This window comes from Papio anubis, chromosome X (genome assembly GCF_008728515.1).
Source record: "Papio anubis isolate 15944 chromosome X, Panubis1.0, whole genome shotgun sequence".
Taxonomy (NCBI): Eukaryota; Metazoa; Chordata; class Mammalia; order Primates; family Cercopithecidae; genus Papio; species Papio anubis.
Genome location: NC_044996.1, coordinates 78,753,689 through 78,774,083, shown reverse-complemented (window position 1 = coordinate 78,774,083; position 20,395 = coordinate 78,753,689). Strand labels below are relative to the sequence as shown.

At 47.2% G+C, this 20,395-nt stretch overlaps 1 protein-coding gene across 1 annotated transcript in view; it reads left to right on the top strand.

Annotated features, from left to right (window-relative positions):
* The window catches only part of SLC16A2 (solute carrier family 16 member 2), a 101,762-nt gene extending 98,721 nt beyond the window's left edge, over positions 1 to 3,041 (top strand). Inside the window, exon 6 of the mRNA XM_003917894.5 lies at positions 475 to 3,041. Coding sequence (XP_003917943.2) covers positions 475 to 695 — 221 coding nt within the window. The 3' untranslated portion in view covers positions 696 to 3,041. The remainder of the gene's footprint in view (positions 1 to 474) is intronic.
* Positions 3,042 to 20,395: the final 17,354 nt, after the last annotated feature.

Sequence of the window (20,395 nt, the reverse complement as noted above, 5' to 3'; positions counted from 1 at the left end):
GCTAGGACAAATGGAACTTCAGAGAAGGGTCACTTCAGAGAAAAGGAAAATAAGAACTCATCTGAAATGTACCACAGGAACCATTTGTTGGGTGGGCGGGGGTACGGGGCTGGGAAATATCACTGTGGACCAAGACAATACTTGGCCATCTTCTGTGGAGTTCTTTTAAACTAGATTTCCTCCTAACTCTGTAAGTAGGTGTGACTAGAACTTAGATTGATGAAAGTCATAAATGGAGAAACTTTAAGAGAAGCTTCATTAGCTCCTTTCATAATGAGCATTCACTCAAGGGCCTGCAGCCCCAGTGCCTTCGGGAGGAGTCACCTGCCCTTGAAGTTGAGGGAGCTCCTGAGTCAAGGCAATACAGGACAAGATTATCTGGATAGGCACTGTGAGGGCCCCTAGAAGGGGCTGAGAGCACCTTTGGACAGTAGGGCAAAGCTGAGCTTGACTTGTCTCTCTTGACTGTTTCAGGCCTGCTCCGAAACTGTTTTGGGGACTACCATGTGGCCTTCTACTTTGCCGGTGTGCCCCCCATCATCGGGGCTGTAATCCTCTTCTTCGTCCCTCTGATGCATCAAAGGATGTTCAAGAAAGAGCAGAGAGATTCCAGCAAGGATAAGATGTTGGCCCCTGATCCAGACCCCAATGGGGAGCTACTGCCAGGCTCCCCCAATCCTGAGGAACCAATCTAATGCCTTTCTTGCCGTTGTGTGCTCTTTCCCAGCTCTTCCCCTTCATCCCACCCTGCTCAGCATTTACATTTTTGCCACCAGCACACTTGTTCCCAGACCTGCGCACACAGCATTTCAGCCACCTGACAATCTCCTTGGAGCCAAAGCTCCAGATGTTCCAAACTCATTAACTAAATTCTCCCCAGAATGCCTTTAAATTTGCCAGGTCTTTTCTCCTCCCAGGATCTGGGAAAGCTTGGGGTCACCCCCTGGCCTTTGGAATCTCTCCATATACTTTCTAAGCCCTGGAGGAGGAGGAGGATGGGACCTCCTGGCCCCAGCTTGTTAGTCACCCACTATAATCAACTGCCAAAGGTGCTACCATGTCCCCAGGAGCTTAATAGGGTAGGCCCAAGTCTCTGTTTGCTGAGGAGGTCATTGCCATCCATATTTGGGAGCCACTGGGTAGAGGGGCAGGGAGGTAAAATGAGACAAGTAGCCTTGGTTAGCCTTAGAGTTGCTGATGGCTGTGGCTTCCAAGAACTGGGTACAGGCAGCGCCCTTATCGTTTGGTTCGTTAACAGTCTGCTCCCCTCTTCCCTTCCTTCTTTTTTTTTCCTCTACTGACTTCTCTCCATACTCTTTCCCCTCTATTTCTTTGTATGACTGTCATAGCCACATGGGTGCTTGGAGAAAGGAGAGACCCGGAACTTGGGCCAATCAACCTTACCTTGGCCCAGTCTACTCCTAACACTAGCATCAGTCCCACTCATCTCAGGCTGAGCCACATCTCACTTTTTGGCTCAAGCTATATAATCCCACACTGGAAGAGTAGAATAATATATAGGGAAGAAACCTTAAACACCACAGTGTTCCATGTTCCAGTCACTGATTTTTACAAATTTTACAGACCAAGGCATTAACCTCGATGCCCTCCCAGCTCCCCATTCTTGTATACACATGGCAAAATGTGAAGAAACTCCTTTCATCTCAGCAGGCGGAGGAGGACTGATGACACGAGCTGCCATGGTGGGAGGAGGGGAAGTGGACCAGCCCCATCTCTCAGTTTTCATGACAGGTCTATATTTCCACCTGGGCCAGGCCAGAAAAGGGACTATTTAAAAAAAAAACCCAATTCCCAGCCTGGATCCCAAAAAGGTACAGGCAGCAGTTGCACATAGGGTTGGACAATTTCTTTTGGGAAGGTGAAGCCATCCTAGCCTTTACCACCCAATGTGTCTCCCATGCTGGGCATCCTATGCCACTTTGCTTAGAGGGCATTAAAGGTGCCATGAAAGGTAGACTCTGAACCACTTTGATCCCTCTGAAGTAGGTGACTGATGCTTCCTTATGCCCAGGCTCTGGCAACAATCTTACTGAAGAACATTCCCAGTGCCCCTGGCTAGGGGCAGAGGGCACTGCCAGGCTGTGTTCAGTTAGCACAGCTCACCTCATTAGGAGCTCAGCCTCTCTCCTCACTCTGCCTCTGTGTCTCTTTTTCCCCTCTCTGAGCCTTTGTCTATTGTGTTCCTGTCACCCACCCTGTCACCATTTTTGCCAAGCATTCCTGGCTGTCACTTGGAGCCAACAGTAACTTGCCACCCTAAGCCAGGGTCATCCCAGGGCCAGGAGGATGAGGTTGTCCTGAGGGGCTCCAAAGAAGACAATAGTTCCCACTCATGATTTTCCGTTACAAACAGGCAGCTGGGGCATGGTTGGCCACTGATGATTTCATTCAAGGCCAAAGTCCTGAGCCCCCTCCGCTGGTCCCAGTCCAGCTCTTATCAACTCCCCAAAGGAAAACTCACTGGTTCTTAGCTCTGTGGGTAGGAAGGGGCCCTAGAAAGGGCCTAGTTCCTATCCTGTCAGTTCTAACAGTAGTGGAAGAGGATAATCTGGGCCCTAGGAGCCCTGTAACTCCCAGGAGAGACCACTGAAAATTCTGGAGCAACAATGCCCCTGCTTCCATTCCTCCCTGCCTCACTCTCACTGAGTCACCAGAGGGTGATTCTGCAGGACCTCTTTTGTTGCTCAAGGTGCAGATAGCTCTTAAGAATCAGGCAGTCGTCCTCTTCTCTCCAGATGAAGGAAAGACATTCATAGGTCCCAAATCTGCCCATTCAGATGTCACATAACATGGTGGGGTATCAATTTACTTCTTCCACACATGTGGATGTGCACATGTGAGCTTGTGTGCTTTTGGAGAGAATGTTGATTGGCAAAAGCAGCATAGTATTAATATTTAGAGTAGGATGCAGCCTCTTATGCACCACAGTTAAATCTAGAAGGAATAAAATTTCAGAGCTCAAGACATGGGACATTTAAATCCTCAAGGAGTTTGGAACAAAATAAACAGATCTAAAAATTCGGTTTGGGTATGTATGTTGCCTACAAGGGAGAAATAGTCTTAACCTGATTAATAGCAGGAAGTTTGACTTCAGAGCTGAAGTCTCATTTCAAATCAAATTTCTGCCAGGTTCTATGCTCTCTGTGAGAGCAGAAATTAGAAAAAGAGCTATATAGGGGTTTGGAGTTGGTCAACAATTTGAGATTGGATTTTTAAGCTCTGAAGTGGAAAAGCGGTTACTTCACAAAATGAAAATGTGCTTACTTGCTGAGATGGACTGGAGGCCCCACCAAGGCCACAGCCTTGCTACAAATGTGCCATACTGAAAACTGGCATTAGCAATAATCCTATTCGGTTCTCCTTCCCTCTCCCTTATGTTATTTATGGGGAACCTAAAGGGACTTACATGGCTGGCTGACACAGCCTGGCAGTGACAGAGCCTGGAATTAAGGATGATGCAGGAGACAGGCCTGTAAGAATGACAAAGCTGAGAGTAACCTTAAAGTCTCCCTTGTCCATACTCTGCATTGAATTTAAGTGGAGAGACTGAGGCCTAGAGGTAGAAGAGACAGCAGTAGGTTCACACAGTTCATCAGTGACACAACAAGATGAGACTTGAACTCATGTCATTGACTCTTCCAATACAGTTTACACCCCTGGTTTTACAGATGAAGAAACTGGCTCTAGGAGGGATAAATGACTTGCCCACTTCATTCAACAACTGTGTACCAAACCCATTTCCGTAAGTGTGTCAGCAGGACCAGCTCTGAGCAAAAATGAAAGTTTAGCAAAGTTTAACTTTTAGCATACCCCATGTCTTCATGATTACTCTCACCCGCAACTGACACATACTTTTGGTATTCTGTCTCCCAGTCACTCCAGACCTTCATGCAATCTTGGCTTGGAGACCTGGTTTCACCTACTGTCCCTCCACCTCCAGCAACCCAAGAGGTACAAAAAAGTCCATCTCCAAATGGCCACACACTGGGCAGGGCAGGGGCAAAGAGAAGTGACTGGTTTCCTGTTGGAAGAAGGTGGTTTACCACCCAGCTCTTGGCTATTGTTTCTCCTCGGACTCAGTGTAGACACCCTCAGGCTGGTTTCCTCATCTCCTCCCACTGAGGCTAATTACTCTGTCCCATTGCAGGGCCCCAGGCTCTCCCATCTAAGGTCTGCCCCGCCCCCACCCCCCAGCCCCTTCCCCAGCAACTCCAAGGGCCCAGTCTGTGTTTGATCACTCAGGATTATTAGATTTCAAAGCTGTGGAATCCCATAATTTTTATGAGCATATGCTCTCCTCCAGGGCCTTTTCATGTCTGAAAAGGCAGCCAGCAGCTCCCTGCTACTTCTCCACAGTAGCAGTGCAGGCCAGCTGACAAGGATTACAAATCCCTAGTGTCTCATAGCTGGCGCCTAGATAGGGTGGGTGACAGGTAGAATAAGAGCCCTTGAAGCAAGTTCAGAAATTCTAATAAGCCGAAATGCAGCAGAGACTGCAGAGGCACAAGGAAAGGGATTAGATACCCAACTCCTGCAGGGGTTCAGGAGGCTGTGCTTCAAAGTCCCTTTGATTCCTGCCTTTCAGCTCTCTCTAGCGGTCACCAAGCGCAAAGTTACATGCCTGGCTTTCAAGCCATTGAAGCAGTCTTTTCTAGAGACCTGCTGCGTGTCAGACACTCTGCTAGAATCCGGGAACTTCAGAATGAAAGGAACATAAGTAGAAAAAACAGAAGAACACAAAGAGTTTGTACTACCTAACTTCCAAGATACGCTTTTCTTCTCTGGGCGCCAGTGCCCAGAGAGTACCGACCTTAGCGCCAAAATTCGGTCCTCTCTGAGGCAGAGCAGGAGCCACCACGCCCCCAGTGAAATGGAGGCGGCAGGAATCCCACCCCCAACCCCCCTTCCTCTCCCCACGACTGTCCTCCCGGGGGCGAGAGTCGCCCGGAAGAACTACCCGCGCCTCAGCGTTGGTTTCCTGCTGAGCCCCAGCCGGATAAAATTAGTCGATTGCTCACACTAACAAGTGTCAGAGTTCGCGTCCAGCTGAAGGGGAGGGGACAGCAGCACTGGGCCGGGCCGCACTCCCGCCCCGGCCTGTCAGACCAGCGGACAGACAGCACCTGTCGTGGGCCTCCTCGTTCCCTCACTCCTGCCAGAGCCTGTGGCCCCGCCGCAGAGGCCGGGGACTATAGACCGGCGGGACTACACTTGGGAGCATCTTTCCCCAACTCTCGTCCCCGCAGAGGCCGCGCCGAGCCCACATGCAAAATATGAATACACTGAATGCCAGGGGAGGGGAAAAGAAGGTTGCACTTCTACTCTCCTTTCCCACCACACACCCACCCTCCACTGACCTCGCCACGACTGGGCCCTGGCATCAGGGCCTGGGGGTGCTAATCGACACTATTTCCCGCCAGGTACCCATGCCCACTCCACACTCCGGGACTGCCTGGGGATGGAGATGGCCCTGGCGGTCGCTCCTGGTCCTGCCGTTGGCCTCCGGCCTCCTTGGGCGGGGACGCGGAGAATGGGGTTGGCTCCTCCCCCTCTGCGGGTCTCCAACCATTTCCCCATTTGGGAGGGGTAATAACGCGGGAGCCCCTCCACGGAAATGCATCTGCCCCTGCTACTCAGACGGGAATCCGCCCGCCCAGTACAACCGCCCTTCCCGCCTAGGGGAAGGGGGCGGGAAGACCTAGCTTCGGGCCCTGCCAACTGCCAGCAAGTCAGACGGACAGACAGCAGCTGCCGCGTGTCCGAGCTCAGCTCCTCCTCGATTCCCCGCCCTCTACCTCCCTGCTCGCGCCACCGACACCAGGGGCCGTAGCGGCGACGGCGCCCCACCCCCAGCGCTCGGTCCGGAGCCCTCGAGGTGATCCAGGCTGGGCCTGTCGAGGATCCCTTACAAGCGGCGGCCCCCTATTCTCTCCCGACCAGCCTCGTCCCTAGCGTCCCAAGGGCGGGATCAGGCCGCTGCTAGCGAAAGGCCTACAGGAGCCCAGACTCGAGGCCCATCAGGATGCAGAGACTGAGGGCGGGTTCGGCCTCCAGGAAGCGCTCCCCCCGGGGCAGCCATCCTCCTCCGCCCTCCTCTGCAACCTCCAACCCCGGAAGGCCCTGCGGGGCCTCCCGCTCCACACAGTGGGTCAGCCCAGTGGGACTGCTTTCTGCCAAAGACTTGGCCCACCCTTCAAGCGCCCCTTACCCCAGTCTCCATAAAAACTCTTTCAGAACTCCGGAGAATCAACCATGCTGGTGGGAGCTCCCAGCTCAGGCCTACTCCCCAGTCTCACAGTTCCTGATCACACAGGGGAGTAAGCGGGATTTCCTAGGCTTCAGAACCGTCCTCCAATCCTGGACGGAGCCTCAAGAGTGGTGAGAAGGACCAGATTGACTCGAAAAGCCGCCCTCCTCAGTTTGCTCCTCTCCTACACTCCTCTACCCTAGTTTCCACCGACCTGCTTCCTTCTACGCTTGCTTAGTGTGGGGTGAAGGAGAGGATGGACAACCACCTTCACTCCTCCCCCCAACTTTTACATACACCCTCTGTACCCTAAGGTGGAGTCTCCTGGGAGGCAGGCAGCCTCCCAGATCCTTCTGCCTTAAGGCCTTGCAAAGGCAGAGTTTTCTCCAGTCAGTCTGGGATCTTCCAGCTCCCTGCCGCATTTGCCACCTCCTCCCACACTCCTTTCATCCTTCCCCGCAGCATATCTGGACATAGACCACCCCTCGACCCCGCAAAAAACAAACAAACAAACAAAAAACACTGAGAAATCTCCTCCAAACACCTGTGTGTGGACAAATTACAGTCCACAGTTATATATCCCTCATCCCTATATCCCTCATCACAATTGACCCTCCCCGCAACCATGGGAGGCAACTGCTCTTATGCCGAGTTATAGTTGGGGGATTGAGGCCCTGGGAGGAACTGAATATGGGTTTTGAACGCTTCTGCAAGGCCCTTTCCACCCTCCTTCACAGAAAGTAAGGAAGTGAGCAAATCTCTCATTTTCCCTGACTCCAGAAAACCTGCTTGCTGCTCCTGGAGTCAGCACCTGCTCCTCCCCTGTCCACTCTATCCCCCAATGAAGGCGCTATTTGGGAGTGGCACTACAGCCCCAAGATGGAGGCATGGAGCGCAGCAGAAGCCGAGCCACAGTCCTTGTGCACCCCCTGGACTTCCCCAAGGAGTGCATGTGGAAGAGGAAGTCTGCCTTTCTCTGGGAGTATGGGTCATTGTCTTCTAGGTTCCTCTCCCCCTTAACATGGAGGAAAAACTCCAAAATGAGCTTGCTTGTGCTCCACTCCCTCAGTCCTTCTCTCATGATTCAATAAAATTATCATCACTGAGGGCTAATTTCCAGGGCTTTGCTTGATGCCCACAGGCCACCAAAGGAAGAATTCTTTGGACTGGTTATTTGGGGACGGGAGGGTGAGGAGCAGCTCCTGGGAGGCTCTGTTTTCATGAGAAAGGATTTGCATGTCTAAGAGGTCAACACAGTTAGTCCAGGGCTTCCTCTCTTCCAGACTTCCAGCCCTGCATCAAGCTACAGAGAGGAAATGGCAAAGAGCAGCAACTATTATGCAAAAAGGTAAGGGAGCTCCCAAGATAGCCCCTGGGAAAAGAAAGGGGAAGAACATGTCTAAACCCCTGCCCACAACTGGGCATGGTGGCTCACGCCTGTAATCCCAGCACTTTGGGAGGCCGAGGCGGGCAGATCACCCAAGGTCAGGAGTTCGAGACCAGCCTGACCAACATGGAGAAACCCTGTCTCTACTAAAAATACAAAAAATAAATTAGCCAGGCGTGGTGGCGCATGCCTGTAATCCAAGCTACTCAGGAGGCTGAAGCAGGAGAATCACTTGAACCTGGGAGGCGAAGGTTGTGGTGAGCCGAGATCGCACCATTGCACTCCAGTCTGGGCAACAAGAGCAAAACTCCATCTCAAAATAAATAAATAAATAAATAAATAAATAAATAAATAAATAAACACCTGCCCACACACCTCAGTGAGGTGGACTTGTTCTGTATATGCCTCCCAAATGTGGCCTTTACCCTCCACCTTAACTTGTCTGGTCCCAGTTGAGAGACTCTTCATATCCACAAGGGAGTTTGGTGTTTTCTAGCAGCCCCTACCCCTCAGTACCACATTTTTGGTGGTCTCTAACTTTCCAGATCCCAGTAAGTTCTAGCCTAAGCCTTTCCTTCAGGGTGAATAGCTTCAAGCATCCAAGCCTGGTCCCTCCAAGATGACGACTCACTTGTCATCCACAAATGGTTGGGCCTAGAAAACAGGAGGAGTCATTTCAGGGAAAGTCGAGTTCCATGCAAAGCTAGTTCCTTTCAGTAGTTCAGTAAATAGTTGTAACTGATGAAATCCAGAAACACTTTTAATATGTTGACAAAGCACAGGAGCTTCAAACCAACATACCTTATTCACCTTTGTCTATCCAACTGATTTCTTCACAGATTTTGGTTAATATCCATATAATATGTTTGTTTCTTATGTATTTTCTTCTACAAACCATCAGAGGCTGCTAAATGTTTGGAAAACAATATAGGCTTTACCCCAATAAAATGAATTGGAAGAATTCCCAATATCATTGCTTTAGTTTGGGGTTTTGTTGTTGCTTCTATTCTGTTCAGCAAATCGAAACACGATGTTGAGTCTGAAACTTCCAGACAAAGCTGGGAGGCCCAAAAAAAAGAAAAACCAGAGAAAGAAAGGTGGAGATGAGCTCACAGATACAGGAACACAGGCATGACCACAAACCAGCAATGCATCAACTTTTGATCAAGGTCCTTTATGCAGTCTAAGGGTGGCAAAGGCACATTATAGAAAAGCCTTGGTTGGGCGTGGTGGCTCACGCCTGTAATCGCAGCACTTTGGGAGGCCGAGGCAGGCGGATCAGTTGATGTCAGGAGTTTGAGACCAGTCTGGCCAACATGGTGAAACCCTGTCTCTACTAAAATTACACAAATTAGACGGGCATGATGGCTCGTGCCTGTAATCCCAGCTACTCACTAGGCTAAGGCAGAAGAATCACTTGAACCCAGGAGGTGAGCCAAGATTGCACCACTGCACCCCAGCCTGGGCAACAGAGCTAGACTCCGTCCCAAAAAAGAAAAAGAAAAAAGAAAAGCCTGGTCTGCTCACTACTCTATAACCTGCATAGTAAGAAGCTCAACTGATGGTTGCCAGGGATTCCTTTCTGGAACTACCTGCTCATTACATTTTCCTGGAAACATGACCTACATGACCTTCGTGATATCATTGCTGCTTCCCATATAGTAAGTCTAATTTCCTAGACACTCCCAATGAAGGATCAATAGAAGGAGTTTATGCTCTGTTGTTTGTGGGATGAAGCTATCTCACCTAATGACCCTAAGTTCTTGGTTGGTATAGTGAGCTCCATGGAGAATTTACCATTTCAGGGAGTTTTGTTAGGTGAGCCTTTACCTGTGTTTCATCCTTGTGTCTTGAGTGACCACTGTTCCAGAGATTACTGACATTTCACCATGCACTTGAGGTGAGAGCATTATCCTCAGCCTCACTGTCAACCTACCTCTCCTTCTTGCTAAAGCTGGGAGCACACCCAAGATTCCCTAGGGCCCAGCTCACCGTTTGCTTTGGGGTATAGCCCTCTCGAAAACTTCAAATTTTGAGATGGGGGCAGCGGTAAAACAGAGAAACTTGAAGGGGAATAAAGCCATCTATGCCTAGCTGATCAACAGCTCTGCAGTTTCCTTTTTTATATGTTGGAAGTAAATGCTTGAATAATTGGTTATTTTGGCTCGACATTTTATTGCACCTTTAAAGAAGGATGTGTGCTTGAGATTGGGTGGGTGTGGCCTGAGTGATCTGGCAGTATACAGGTTGTGGGTGGAAGAGCTTAAGAACATACTTGTTTCTCTTATTCTGTGATCCTATGCCTTAGGGCTGTACTTTTTCCTTCTGATTAGCTTTCTGGGAGATGCTGAGTTGAATACAGAATGAATTTACATCGTGGGTTGCTCTGACTAGAGTGGTTTAATACAGAAATGAGCAGGGACTATGGATGTGGGGGTGGAAGGAGAGGTGAATCTAATTTTCCATATGAATCTGCATCATTTGTGCAATAGAACTGTACTTATGTCTGGATCATTGTCTTGACAAGGCTGGAATGAATGTAAAATGATCTAAGAAAGAGAATACTATAACCATGGGGTTAATTTAGGAACAGAGAAGGAACATACTCAGTGTTTTAGCAGCTGGAAAGTGTGGAGAGGGAGGGACCGAGGTTCCAGGAAACATACACTTAATTGCAACCTCCTCATTTCCACCAAGAGCCTCAATTTCATATGCTCTATCCTACTGACCTTCCCATTCACCTCAGGTCTCATATTTCACAATCAAGGTATTAAATACCTTTTCCCTTCTTGGCTGTATCACACTTATTTCTCATAATTCCCAGATTATATGACGAAAAAAAGCCAGGGATTTTGGAGAAGACTGCTATGTAAACTTAAATGCCCAGTGGCCCTAAACACCTGTGGAATCCAGCTAAGGACCAATGTCAGGCGGAAAAGAGCCTCATGACCCCCTCAGGCCCTTTTCTCTTTCCCATAGGATGGAGCAAACTATATGTTTAGAACAACAGAAGCTGCTGAGCCTAGGACTGAGAGGACTGCCACAGGCTGGGAGACTGCTAAGCCTTTGGTCATGGCCACAGACCAGGGAAGAGACAAAACTGAGGGACAGGCTGCTAATTCCTGACATTAATGTCATGGTCACTCTCTCCCATAATATAAACACTTGTTAAAAATTTCAGATGGTAAAAATAAAGAGTATTTCCTTCATACGCTCCTGACCCTTAATACTCCTGCAAGAGGTGACTGCCATGAACACTCCAGCCCATGCTCCCTGCAGAGATAGATATTTAGATGTGTAAGTATAGATGCATAGAAACATATTTTTCTTTTCATCTTCCTTATTTGAAGTTATATTCTACCTTGCACCTAAGGAAAGACCCGTAGTAGGTTCCTCCCGTATTAGGAACATTCATAGTATCTCTGCAAAGTCTGCCCCAAACAGACCCTTCCTGCTCCAAACATAGGCCTCTGCTCTGTGGGACCTCTGCTCAGCTTTAGCCAGGCATAGCCCAGGCAGCTCTGCTCATCCATGCACATTCTGAACTTGAAGGGACCATCTACTCTATCAACCCTAGGAAGCTCCTGATAGCACATAGACTCACCACTTCCTCCACAGAGAATATTCAAGTCAGTCACCTTACCGGTCATTGAAAAGGACATAGAGGACTCACTTCATCCCTCACAAACCTGATTTGTGCTGATCTCTTATAAGGAAAGCAGGAATCATTTTGACCTAGAAGACTGGATTCCCAGAAACATTAACCCTTAGCCCAGAAAAGGCCAGCAGACTGGTGGGTTTGCTCTTCTCTTTCTCTAGTTGGGCCTGAGAGTGGCCAAGAGATGAAGTTTACTAGCCTGTTAACCTGGCACATGATACCTGGGAGCTAGTCCTCCTGCTGTCTCCCAAAGGACTGTGGAAAATCAGAGCTTTTCTGGGGCTGCTTGTATCCAAAGGACTCTACTGGAAGTGATCTTCTCCTGGAAGAGGCTTAAAAAATTCAAGTACTGCAACCTGCTGCAAAGGCTCAGCATACCATCTTGGGCAACTGGCATGGAGTGACACATAGATCCCCACCTAGGATTCAGTTCCCAAAAATGAATCTTATCGTTCCCAGATTGTGAAAGCAAGGGGAGCAGTTGGATAGTCTTAAGCAAAAAAGTGACAGGATGGGATAATATATCCTTTAGATGCGAAGGCACTGGGGGGCTGCAGAACTCCCACCCCCACCACCAACACTAATCAATAATGAAGAGCCAGGGCTGTTACACCAGTGAGCTTTATTTCACTGTAGAATAAATAGTTATTTTCCTGATTATAACTAGTACATGTAAATCATTTTAAAAATTCAAACAACTTAGGAATGTATGTGGATAAAAATAGAGAACATTTAAAATTTTTCTACCTTGAGGTGACTGCAATTAATTTTCTGCTGACTGTGGTAGGCAGAATTTTGATCCCCATGATCTTCACTCGCTGGGGTTACTCACATGAATATGTTCCATCACATGGCAAAAAGGACTTTGCAGATGTGATTAAAGCGACTAACCTGTTGACCTTAAGATCCGGCAATTATTCTGGATTATACAGGTGGACCTCATGTGATCACATGAGCCCTTAAAAGCAGAGAATAGGAACAGAAAAGAAAGTCAGATTTAGGCCGAGTGTGGTAGCTCAGGCCTAGTAATTTCAGCACTTTGGGAGGCCGGGGCAGGAGCATCACTTGAGCCCAGGAGACCAGCGTGGGCAATATAGCAAGACCCCTATCAATAAAGAAAAAAAAAAGTAAGATTTGAAGTGTGAGGACTTGACATGCCATTGCTGGTTTGAAGATGTGAGTGCCATGTGAAAAGAAATACATGCAGTCTGAAGTTCTTAGGAGAAATGCCCTAGCTGACAGCTGGTGAGAAATGGAAACCTCAGTCCTACAAGAAATTAAATTCTTTTTTTTTTTTTTGAGACGGAGTTTCACTCTTGTTGCCCAGGCTGGAGTGCAATGGTGTGATCTCGGCTCACCGCAACCTCCGCCTCTTTGGTTCAAGCAATTCTCCTACCTCAGCCTCCCGAGTAGCTGGGATTACAGGCATGTACCACCATGCCCAGCTAATTTTGTATTTTTAGTAGAGATGGGGTTTCTCCATGTTGGTTAGGCTGGTCTTGAACTCCCCACCTCAGGTGATCCGACCGCCTCGGCCTCCCAAAGTGCTGGAATTATAGAAGTGAATCACCACACCTGGCCAAGAAATTAAATTCTGCCAACAACCTGAGTGAGCTTGGAAGCAGATTCTTTTCCAGAGCCTGCAGAAAGGAATTGCATCCCAGATTACATTTTGATCGCATCTTTGTGAGACCCTAAGCAGAGAACCCAGTTAAGCCATGATATTCCTGAACTTCTGACCCATGAAAACTGTGAGATAATAAGTATTAAGGTGCTACATTTATGCTTATATGTTATGGCAGCAATATAGTGACAGAAATAAAGTGACAATCCTTTAATACATCTCTTCTTCCATGCATATACACACTAACACAAATACATACTAAATTTATGTATAATTAACTTGTACATTGGGTTTTTGTGAACCAGCTTCTTCCTACACTATCACCTTTGTCCCCTTTAACCAATTATTAGTAATTTCAGGTTCATAATTTTCTACCTTTGTTTTTGGTGAAACCCTTATATCTCTGTGATATGGTGATATAACAAGGAATATATGTTTTGTCTCCTGTCCCTGTTGCTGGCACAGAGTTCCTAAAATTCTTCTAATTCCCTGAGTAATAGGAGTGTTAGGAACATTTTTGTTCAAATAACATTTTGTGGCCAGGTGTGGTGGCTCATGCCTGTAATCCCAGCTCTTTGGGAGACGAAGGCGGGCAAATCATGAAGTCAAGAGATCGAGACCATCCTGGCCAACATGGTGAAACCCTATCTCTAGTAAAAATACAAAAATTAGCTGGGCGTGGTGATGTGCGCCTGTAGTCCCAGCTACTCAGGAGGCCCAGGCAGGGGAATCACTTGAACCCGGGAGGCAGAGGTGGCAGTGAGCCAGGATTGCGCCATTGCACTCCAGCCTGGTGGCAGAGAGAGAGACTCCATCTCAAAAAAAAGAAAAAAAAAGAACATTTTGTTTTTGTTTTTGATCCTGACTTCTGACACAGAGCTCCTAATTCTTGGAATTTTCTGAGTAATAAGAATGTCTTTTGTTTTGATGAGGCAAGTTTTGGTGGGCTTCTGCATGGGGACTAGTCACCAGAAAGACCAAGCTGTGATAAAAAGCTTGGAACTTTCAACTCTATCTCCTATCCTCTGGGAAGGGGAGAGGGGCTGGAAAATGAGGTAATAATAGATCATGGCTATGTGTCGAAGCTTCCATACAAGTCCCTAAACTATGGTGTTCGGAAAGCTTTCTAGGTTGGCATTCAGAAAACTTCATGCCTGTGTGATGAAGCTTTTATAAAAGTCCTTAAACTATGGTATTCAGAAAGCTCCTAGGTTCACAAAGCTTCTGAAGTGTTCAGAAAGCTCTGAGGCATCTACATGCCAGGAGGTAGCACATCACAAATTTACAAGGACAGACGCTCTACACTCAGGACCCTTCCGGACCCCACCCTATATATTTTTTCATTGGCTGTTCATCTGTATCTTGTTTTATATCCTTTGTTAAATAATAAATCAGTAAATGTAAGCAAGTGTTTCTGTGAGTTCTGTGAGCTCTCCTAGCAAATTATCCAACCCAAGTCAGGGGTCATAGGATACCCAATTTAAAGCTAGTCAGTCAGAAGTGCAAGTGACAGCCTGGGACTTGTAATTGGCATCTGAAGCAGGGAGGATTCTTGTGGGACTGTGCCCTTAACCTGTGGGGTTAAGGGGTGGGGTGGGATGGGATAGGATGGGATGGGAGGGGATGAGAGGGGATGGGAGGGGATGGGATGGGATGGGATGGGATGGGATGGAATGAGATGGAATAAGATGGAATGGAATGGATCCAGCTGGTGTCTGCAGAGAATAAGAAAATTTGTCAATGTGGGAAAACCCTCATAATTGGTGGCCAGAAGTGTTATGTGTTTAGTGTGTGTAGTATAAGCGGAAAAGAAAACCTTTTGTTTTTATCTGTTATACAAACCCCAACACTCAGCAAATCAATTCACCTGCTGCAGGTATTCAATCAATGATCAATGAATAAATAATGCAATGGGCATTGTGCTTAGTTTGCTAGGCTTTTATTTTCTCTATATTATTGGACAATTAAGGCAATCCATGATATATCCATCAATTTTGTAGAAAAACTGAAAGAAAAGAGAAAAGTTATCTTTATACATTTTTCCTTTATTTATTTGGGATCAAACTATTTATTGGTGATTTTTTTTGGCACATTTCCAAGAAGCAGTCTATTTTAATACCATATAATCTATTCCAGATCATACTATGAGACGGAAGGTTTCAAAAAATAATTCCCTAATCTTAACCTTAGCCCTAAATCTAACCCTAGTTCTAACCCTATTCCTAACCCTAAGCCTAACCCCAACACCAACCCCAGCTCTAATCCTAATGCTAAACCCTAAACCAGACTCTGATCACAACCCTGACTCCAACTCCACCAGTAACAAGCCATGACAGGCTATGTCCAACCATTACTGATCTTGACCATTCATGACTGACTTTGACTGGTCTTGATCATCCATGACTGGTAGACTGGCTGTCACCAGCTCTGACTGGCCTTAACTGGTCTTGACTGGCCCTGACCAGCTGTGACTGGCTTGGACCTACTGTGACCATCCTTGACCAGCCATGACTAGCTTTGGCTTGTCTTGACCAGCTGTGGCTAGATTTCATCAGTCTTCACTGGCTGTGACTGGCTTTGATGCCCTGGACCAGTTTTAACCAGCTGTGACCAGCCTTAACCAGTTTTGACTGGCTTAGACCAGCCATGACCAGCTTTGGCTGGTCTTTGCCAGTTGTGACTACTGTGACTGGCTTTTACCAGTCTGAACATGTTGTAACCAGCCATGGCTTGTCTTGGTCAGCCATGACTGGCTATGACCAGCTTTGATTACAACTGACTGGTTTTGATCAGCTTAGACCAGCTATGACCAGCTTTGACCAGTCATGACAGAGCTTACCCAGTTTTGACTGGCTTACACTGGCCATGACCAGCTTTGACTGGTCGTGACTGGCCTTCATGAGCCATAACTGGCTTTGACTAGAATTGACCAGTTTTTACCAGCCATGACTGGTCTTGACCACACGTGACTGGGTTTGACTGGTCATGACTGGCTTTGGCCAGAATTGGCTGATTTTGATTGGCTTAGACCAGCTGTGTCCAGCTTTGACCTGTATTTACTGGCTGTGACTGGCTTTGACTGGCCTGGACCAGTTTTAGCCAGCCATGACTGGTCTTAACCAACTGTGATTGGCTTTCACTACCTGTGACCAGCTTTGATTGGCTATGACTGGCCTGGACCAACTGTGACTGGCTTTGGCCTATCTTGACTAGCCATGACCAGCTTTGGCCAGCTATGACTGGCTTTGACTAACCATGCTGGATTTGGCCTGTCTTGACCAGCCATGACTGGCTTTGACTGGCCTTGACCAGCCATAATTAGACTTCACCAGCTGTGACTGACAATAACCAGTTGTGACTAGCTTTCACAAACTTCAACTGGTCTTAACTGGTCATGACTAACCTTGACTGGAGTTGACTGGCTTTTCCCAGAGTAGACCAGCCATGACCAGCTTTGACTAGTTTTGACTGGTCTTGAACACCTTTGACTGACGTTGACCAGTCTTTACAGGCTTTGGCTGGCTTAGACTGACCTTGATGGGTCTTCATTTTTTTTTTTTTTTTTTTTTTTTACCAGATTTGACCCGCCATGACTGGCCTTGACTGGCAGTATCTGGTCACGATCCTGCTGCTTCCTGCCCAACCAAGCTCCTGGGACTCAGGGGCTGCACAACACTGTGGGGGTAGATGGAGGAGAGCAGAATGGTGAGGGTGCACCCGGGAGAGCTCACTGGTGGGGTTATACCAGAAGGGCCTTAGAGATCACTTCCTCTTGCAGATGGAGAAATAGGCCCTGTGGGTGTGGACTCAACTATCAGAGCAGGTGGCAGTGGAGAGACGCAAAGATACCTGCATGACAGGAGTAAGCTGGGGTGAGTGCAAATTTGTGCACTTTTCTCCTCCCTGAGACTTTCAGCTCCACAGAGCAGCCTCTGAAATACATGTAAATACTTGGTGATCCACAATCCAGACAAGAGTGGAAGGACCAAAGAAGGAGAAGACCAGGTGGAAATGTAGTAGACAGGCAAGGTGTTAGCCTGGAGGGATGCTAGTTAACCACAAGGTAATGATGAGAGAAGGGAAGGAAATAGTGAAACAATCCCAGCCCTCGCTGTAGCTGTAGCCAAAACCCTAACCCTAGCTTTTTGTTTTGTTTTGTTTTGTTTTGTTTCTGAGACAAGGTCTCACTTTGTCACCCAGGCTGGAGTGCAGTGTCGTGATCTTAGCTCACTGCAGCCTCGACCTCCCAGGTTCAAGTGATCCTCCTCCTGCCTCAGCCCCCCAGGTAGCTGAGACTACAGGTCCACACCACCATGCATGGCTAATTTTTATTTTATTTTATTTTATTTTATTTATTTTGAGACAGAGTCTCACTCTGTCACCCAGGCTGGAGTGCAGTGGCACGATCTTGGCTCACTGTAACCTCCGCCTCCTGGGTTCAAGCAATTCTCATGCCTCAGCCTCCCAAGTTGCTGGGGTTACAGGTGTGCACCACCACTCTTGGCTAATTTTTGAATTTTTAGTAGAGACGGGGTTTCACCATGTTGGCAAGACTAGTCTCAAACTCCTGGCCTCAAGAGTCTCAAATTCCTTGGTCTCCCAAAGTGTTGGGATTACAGGTGTGAGCCATCTCACATGGCCCCAGCTAATTTTTTGTATTTAGGTTGGTACAAAAGTAATTGCGGATTTTGCCATTAAAAGTAATATTTTTTTGGTACAGATAGTGTTTTACCATGTTGCCCAGGTTGGTCTTGAACTCCTGGACTCAAGTAATCCACCCACCTCAGCTTCCCAAAGTGCCAGGATTACAGACCTGAGCCACTGCACCTGGCCTTTAGCCTTATCCCCTTAACCCCTAAACCCTGACCCTAGCCCTAGCCCCAGCCTCAACCCTAAGCCTAACCCTAATTCTAAACCTCAAACCTGTTTATCCCTTAACCCCTAAAATCTAAATCCTAACCTTCTAATCCTAAACAGTCTAAATACTATATCCAACCCCAATCCCAGATCAAACCAAACATATCAAACAAAGGGATGACATCACAAGAACAGAAAACTACAGAACAATATCCCTTCTAATCATAGATGTAGTAAACCTTAACAAAATAATAGTAATATGAAACTACAGTCATCCCTCAGTATCCATGGGGGATTGGTTCCCGGACCCCTACCAATACCAATATCCACATGCGCTCAAGTCCTATAGTGAGCCCTGTGAAATCTGTGGATACAAAAAGTTGACCCTCCATATATGTGGGTTTCACATCCCACGAATACTATGTTTTTGATCCTTGTTTGGTTATGGATGTGGAATCTGCTAATATGGAGAGCTGAATGTATTTTTCAAGCCCTGTGGCCAGTGGGAAACCATTGCCGAAGTTAAATCAGAAGAGTGACATGGGCTGGGCGCTGTGGTTCACACCTATAATTCCAGCACTTTGGGAGGCCAAGGCAGGTGGATCACCTGAGGTCGAGAGTTCTAGACCTGCCTGACCAATATGGAGAAACCTCGTCTCTACTAAAAATACAAAAATTAGCCAGGCATGGTGGCACATGCCTGTGATCCCAGCTACTCGGGAGGCTGAGGCAGGAGATTTGCTTGAACCCGGGCGGCAGAGGTTGCGGTAAGCCAAGATCACGCCATTGCACTCCAGCCTGGGCAACAAGAGCGAAACTCCGTTAAAAAAAAAAAGTGACATGAGATTTATGTTTGTGGATCAGTATTTTGCCATTATCAAGTTGAGTTCACCAATAGTGGGCAGGTGAATCTGTGCTCCTCCCGGTGGACTACACTGAGGAGACCGTAGCATCAGGCCAGGGTGTTTCTGCCAAGAATGCAGGGTGTGTGTCTGCACAGGAGGAAACACTGGGCAAATCTAGTTTGGAGTCATCTCTGCTCTTTAGATCTACCAAGGTTGTGAAACTGAGGGACAGTTTCAGGAACAGTTCCAGAAAAAGAAAACTGGAGCTGAATGGAAAAAGACATTTTTTCTCCCAGTTAGGGCAGGTGGTGAGGTGAAATGGGTCTGCAGATTGGAATGTCAGGTAGAAATCTGGTACTTCCTGATTTGGGGATTATGTGATGGTTACCTAGGAGAGTATCCCTGCTTTGGGTAAAATATACTGGAGTATTTTGTGTGAAATTGGGAATCTGATACAGCAATAACCACTGGGGAATCTAAGAGAAAGGATAAACAGTACTTTGTACTGCTATTGCAGGTTTTCTACAAGTATGAAATTATTGGGAAGTAAACTACTTTTTAAAACAACCACGTCAATATCATGTCAGTAAAGCAGAGACAATATCAAACTTTGTTATAGAGGCTAAGCCTGACCCAAATCCACATCAGCCAAAGCTGTGAAACCAATTGCTCTTGTAAGAGTCTGAATGTTATATTAGTATTAAGAGGCCACTGTGTGGACATAATGTTAGTGGACACTATACCTTGGTTGTGGAGAAGAACCTTGAGGTGTGGTGGAAACAGCAGGATTTTTGATTTCCAATTTTCCACATGAAGCCCTTCCTCTCCTGGGTACTCTGAAGACTTACTGCCCCTCAGTAGTCACGGCTGCGAGCAGGAAGGTTTTTACGCACCATTGACGTTGTCTCCAGTTGTCCCAAAGCGAGACGGTGCCCCCTTAGGTCTGTGCTGAGGAAAACGAAACTCTTGTGTTTGAAGTTGGCTTGGTGCTGAACTCCGCAAATGGAACACAGGGCGCATCATGGGGTCAGAAAAGGCGGGTTCGCGCGCCCCCTGCTGGCCACCAGAGACAGTGAGTGAGTCTCAGCACTCACTGTGTAGCGGTAGCCGTGCGCCCCCTCCTGGCTGTCCTGCTGAATCAATTAAATTCAATTAAATCCCAGCCCTTTGGGAGACAGAGGCAGGTGGATCACCAGAAGTAAGGAGTTCGATACCAGCCTGGCCAAAATGGTGCAATCCCGTCTCTACTAAAAATACAAAATTAGCTGGCTGTGGTGGTGCGCGCCTGTAATCCCAGCTACCCCGGAGGCTGAGGCAAAAGAATCGCTTGAACCCGAGAGGTGGAGGTTGCAGTGAGCCAAGATGGTGCCACTGCACTCCATCCCGGGCAACAAAGTGAGACTCCATCTCAAATTAAAAAAAAAAGTAAATGTGCAGATTATTCAGTGCCGTAATTTTGGAAATGCAAACTAAAATGGAGCCCACTATCCTGGTTTTTAACAAAAATGCTGCAGGAACAAGTCATTTGAAACCATATGGAATGAAATAAACATAGATACAAACTTTAAAATTTATGCAAGAATTTACTCAGAATAGTCCGTAGACAAATTAGAAATGCAAAAGTATCAAAAATCTAGAAGAAAACATAGAAGAAAATCTATGTGACCTTGGGTTTGGTGATGAGATTTAACATACAATGCCAAGAGCTGATCCACACACAAAAGTTAATAATATGGATATTATAATATTAAAAATG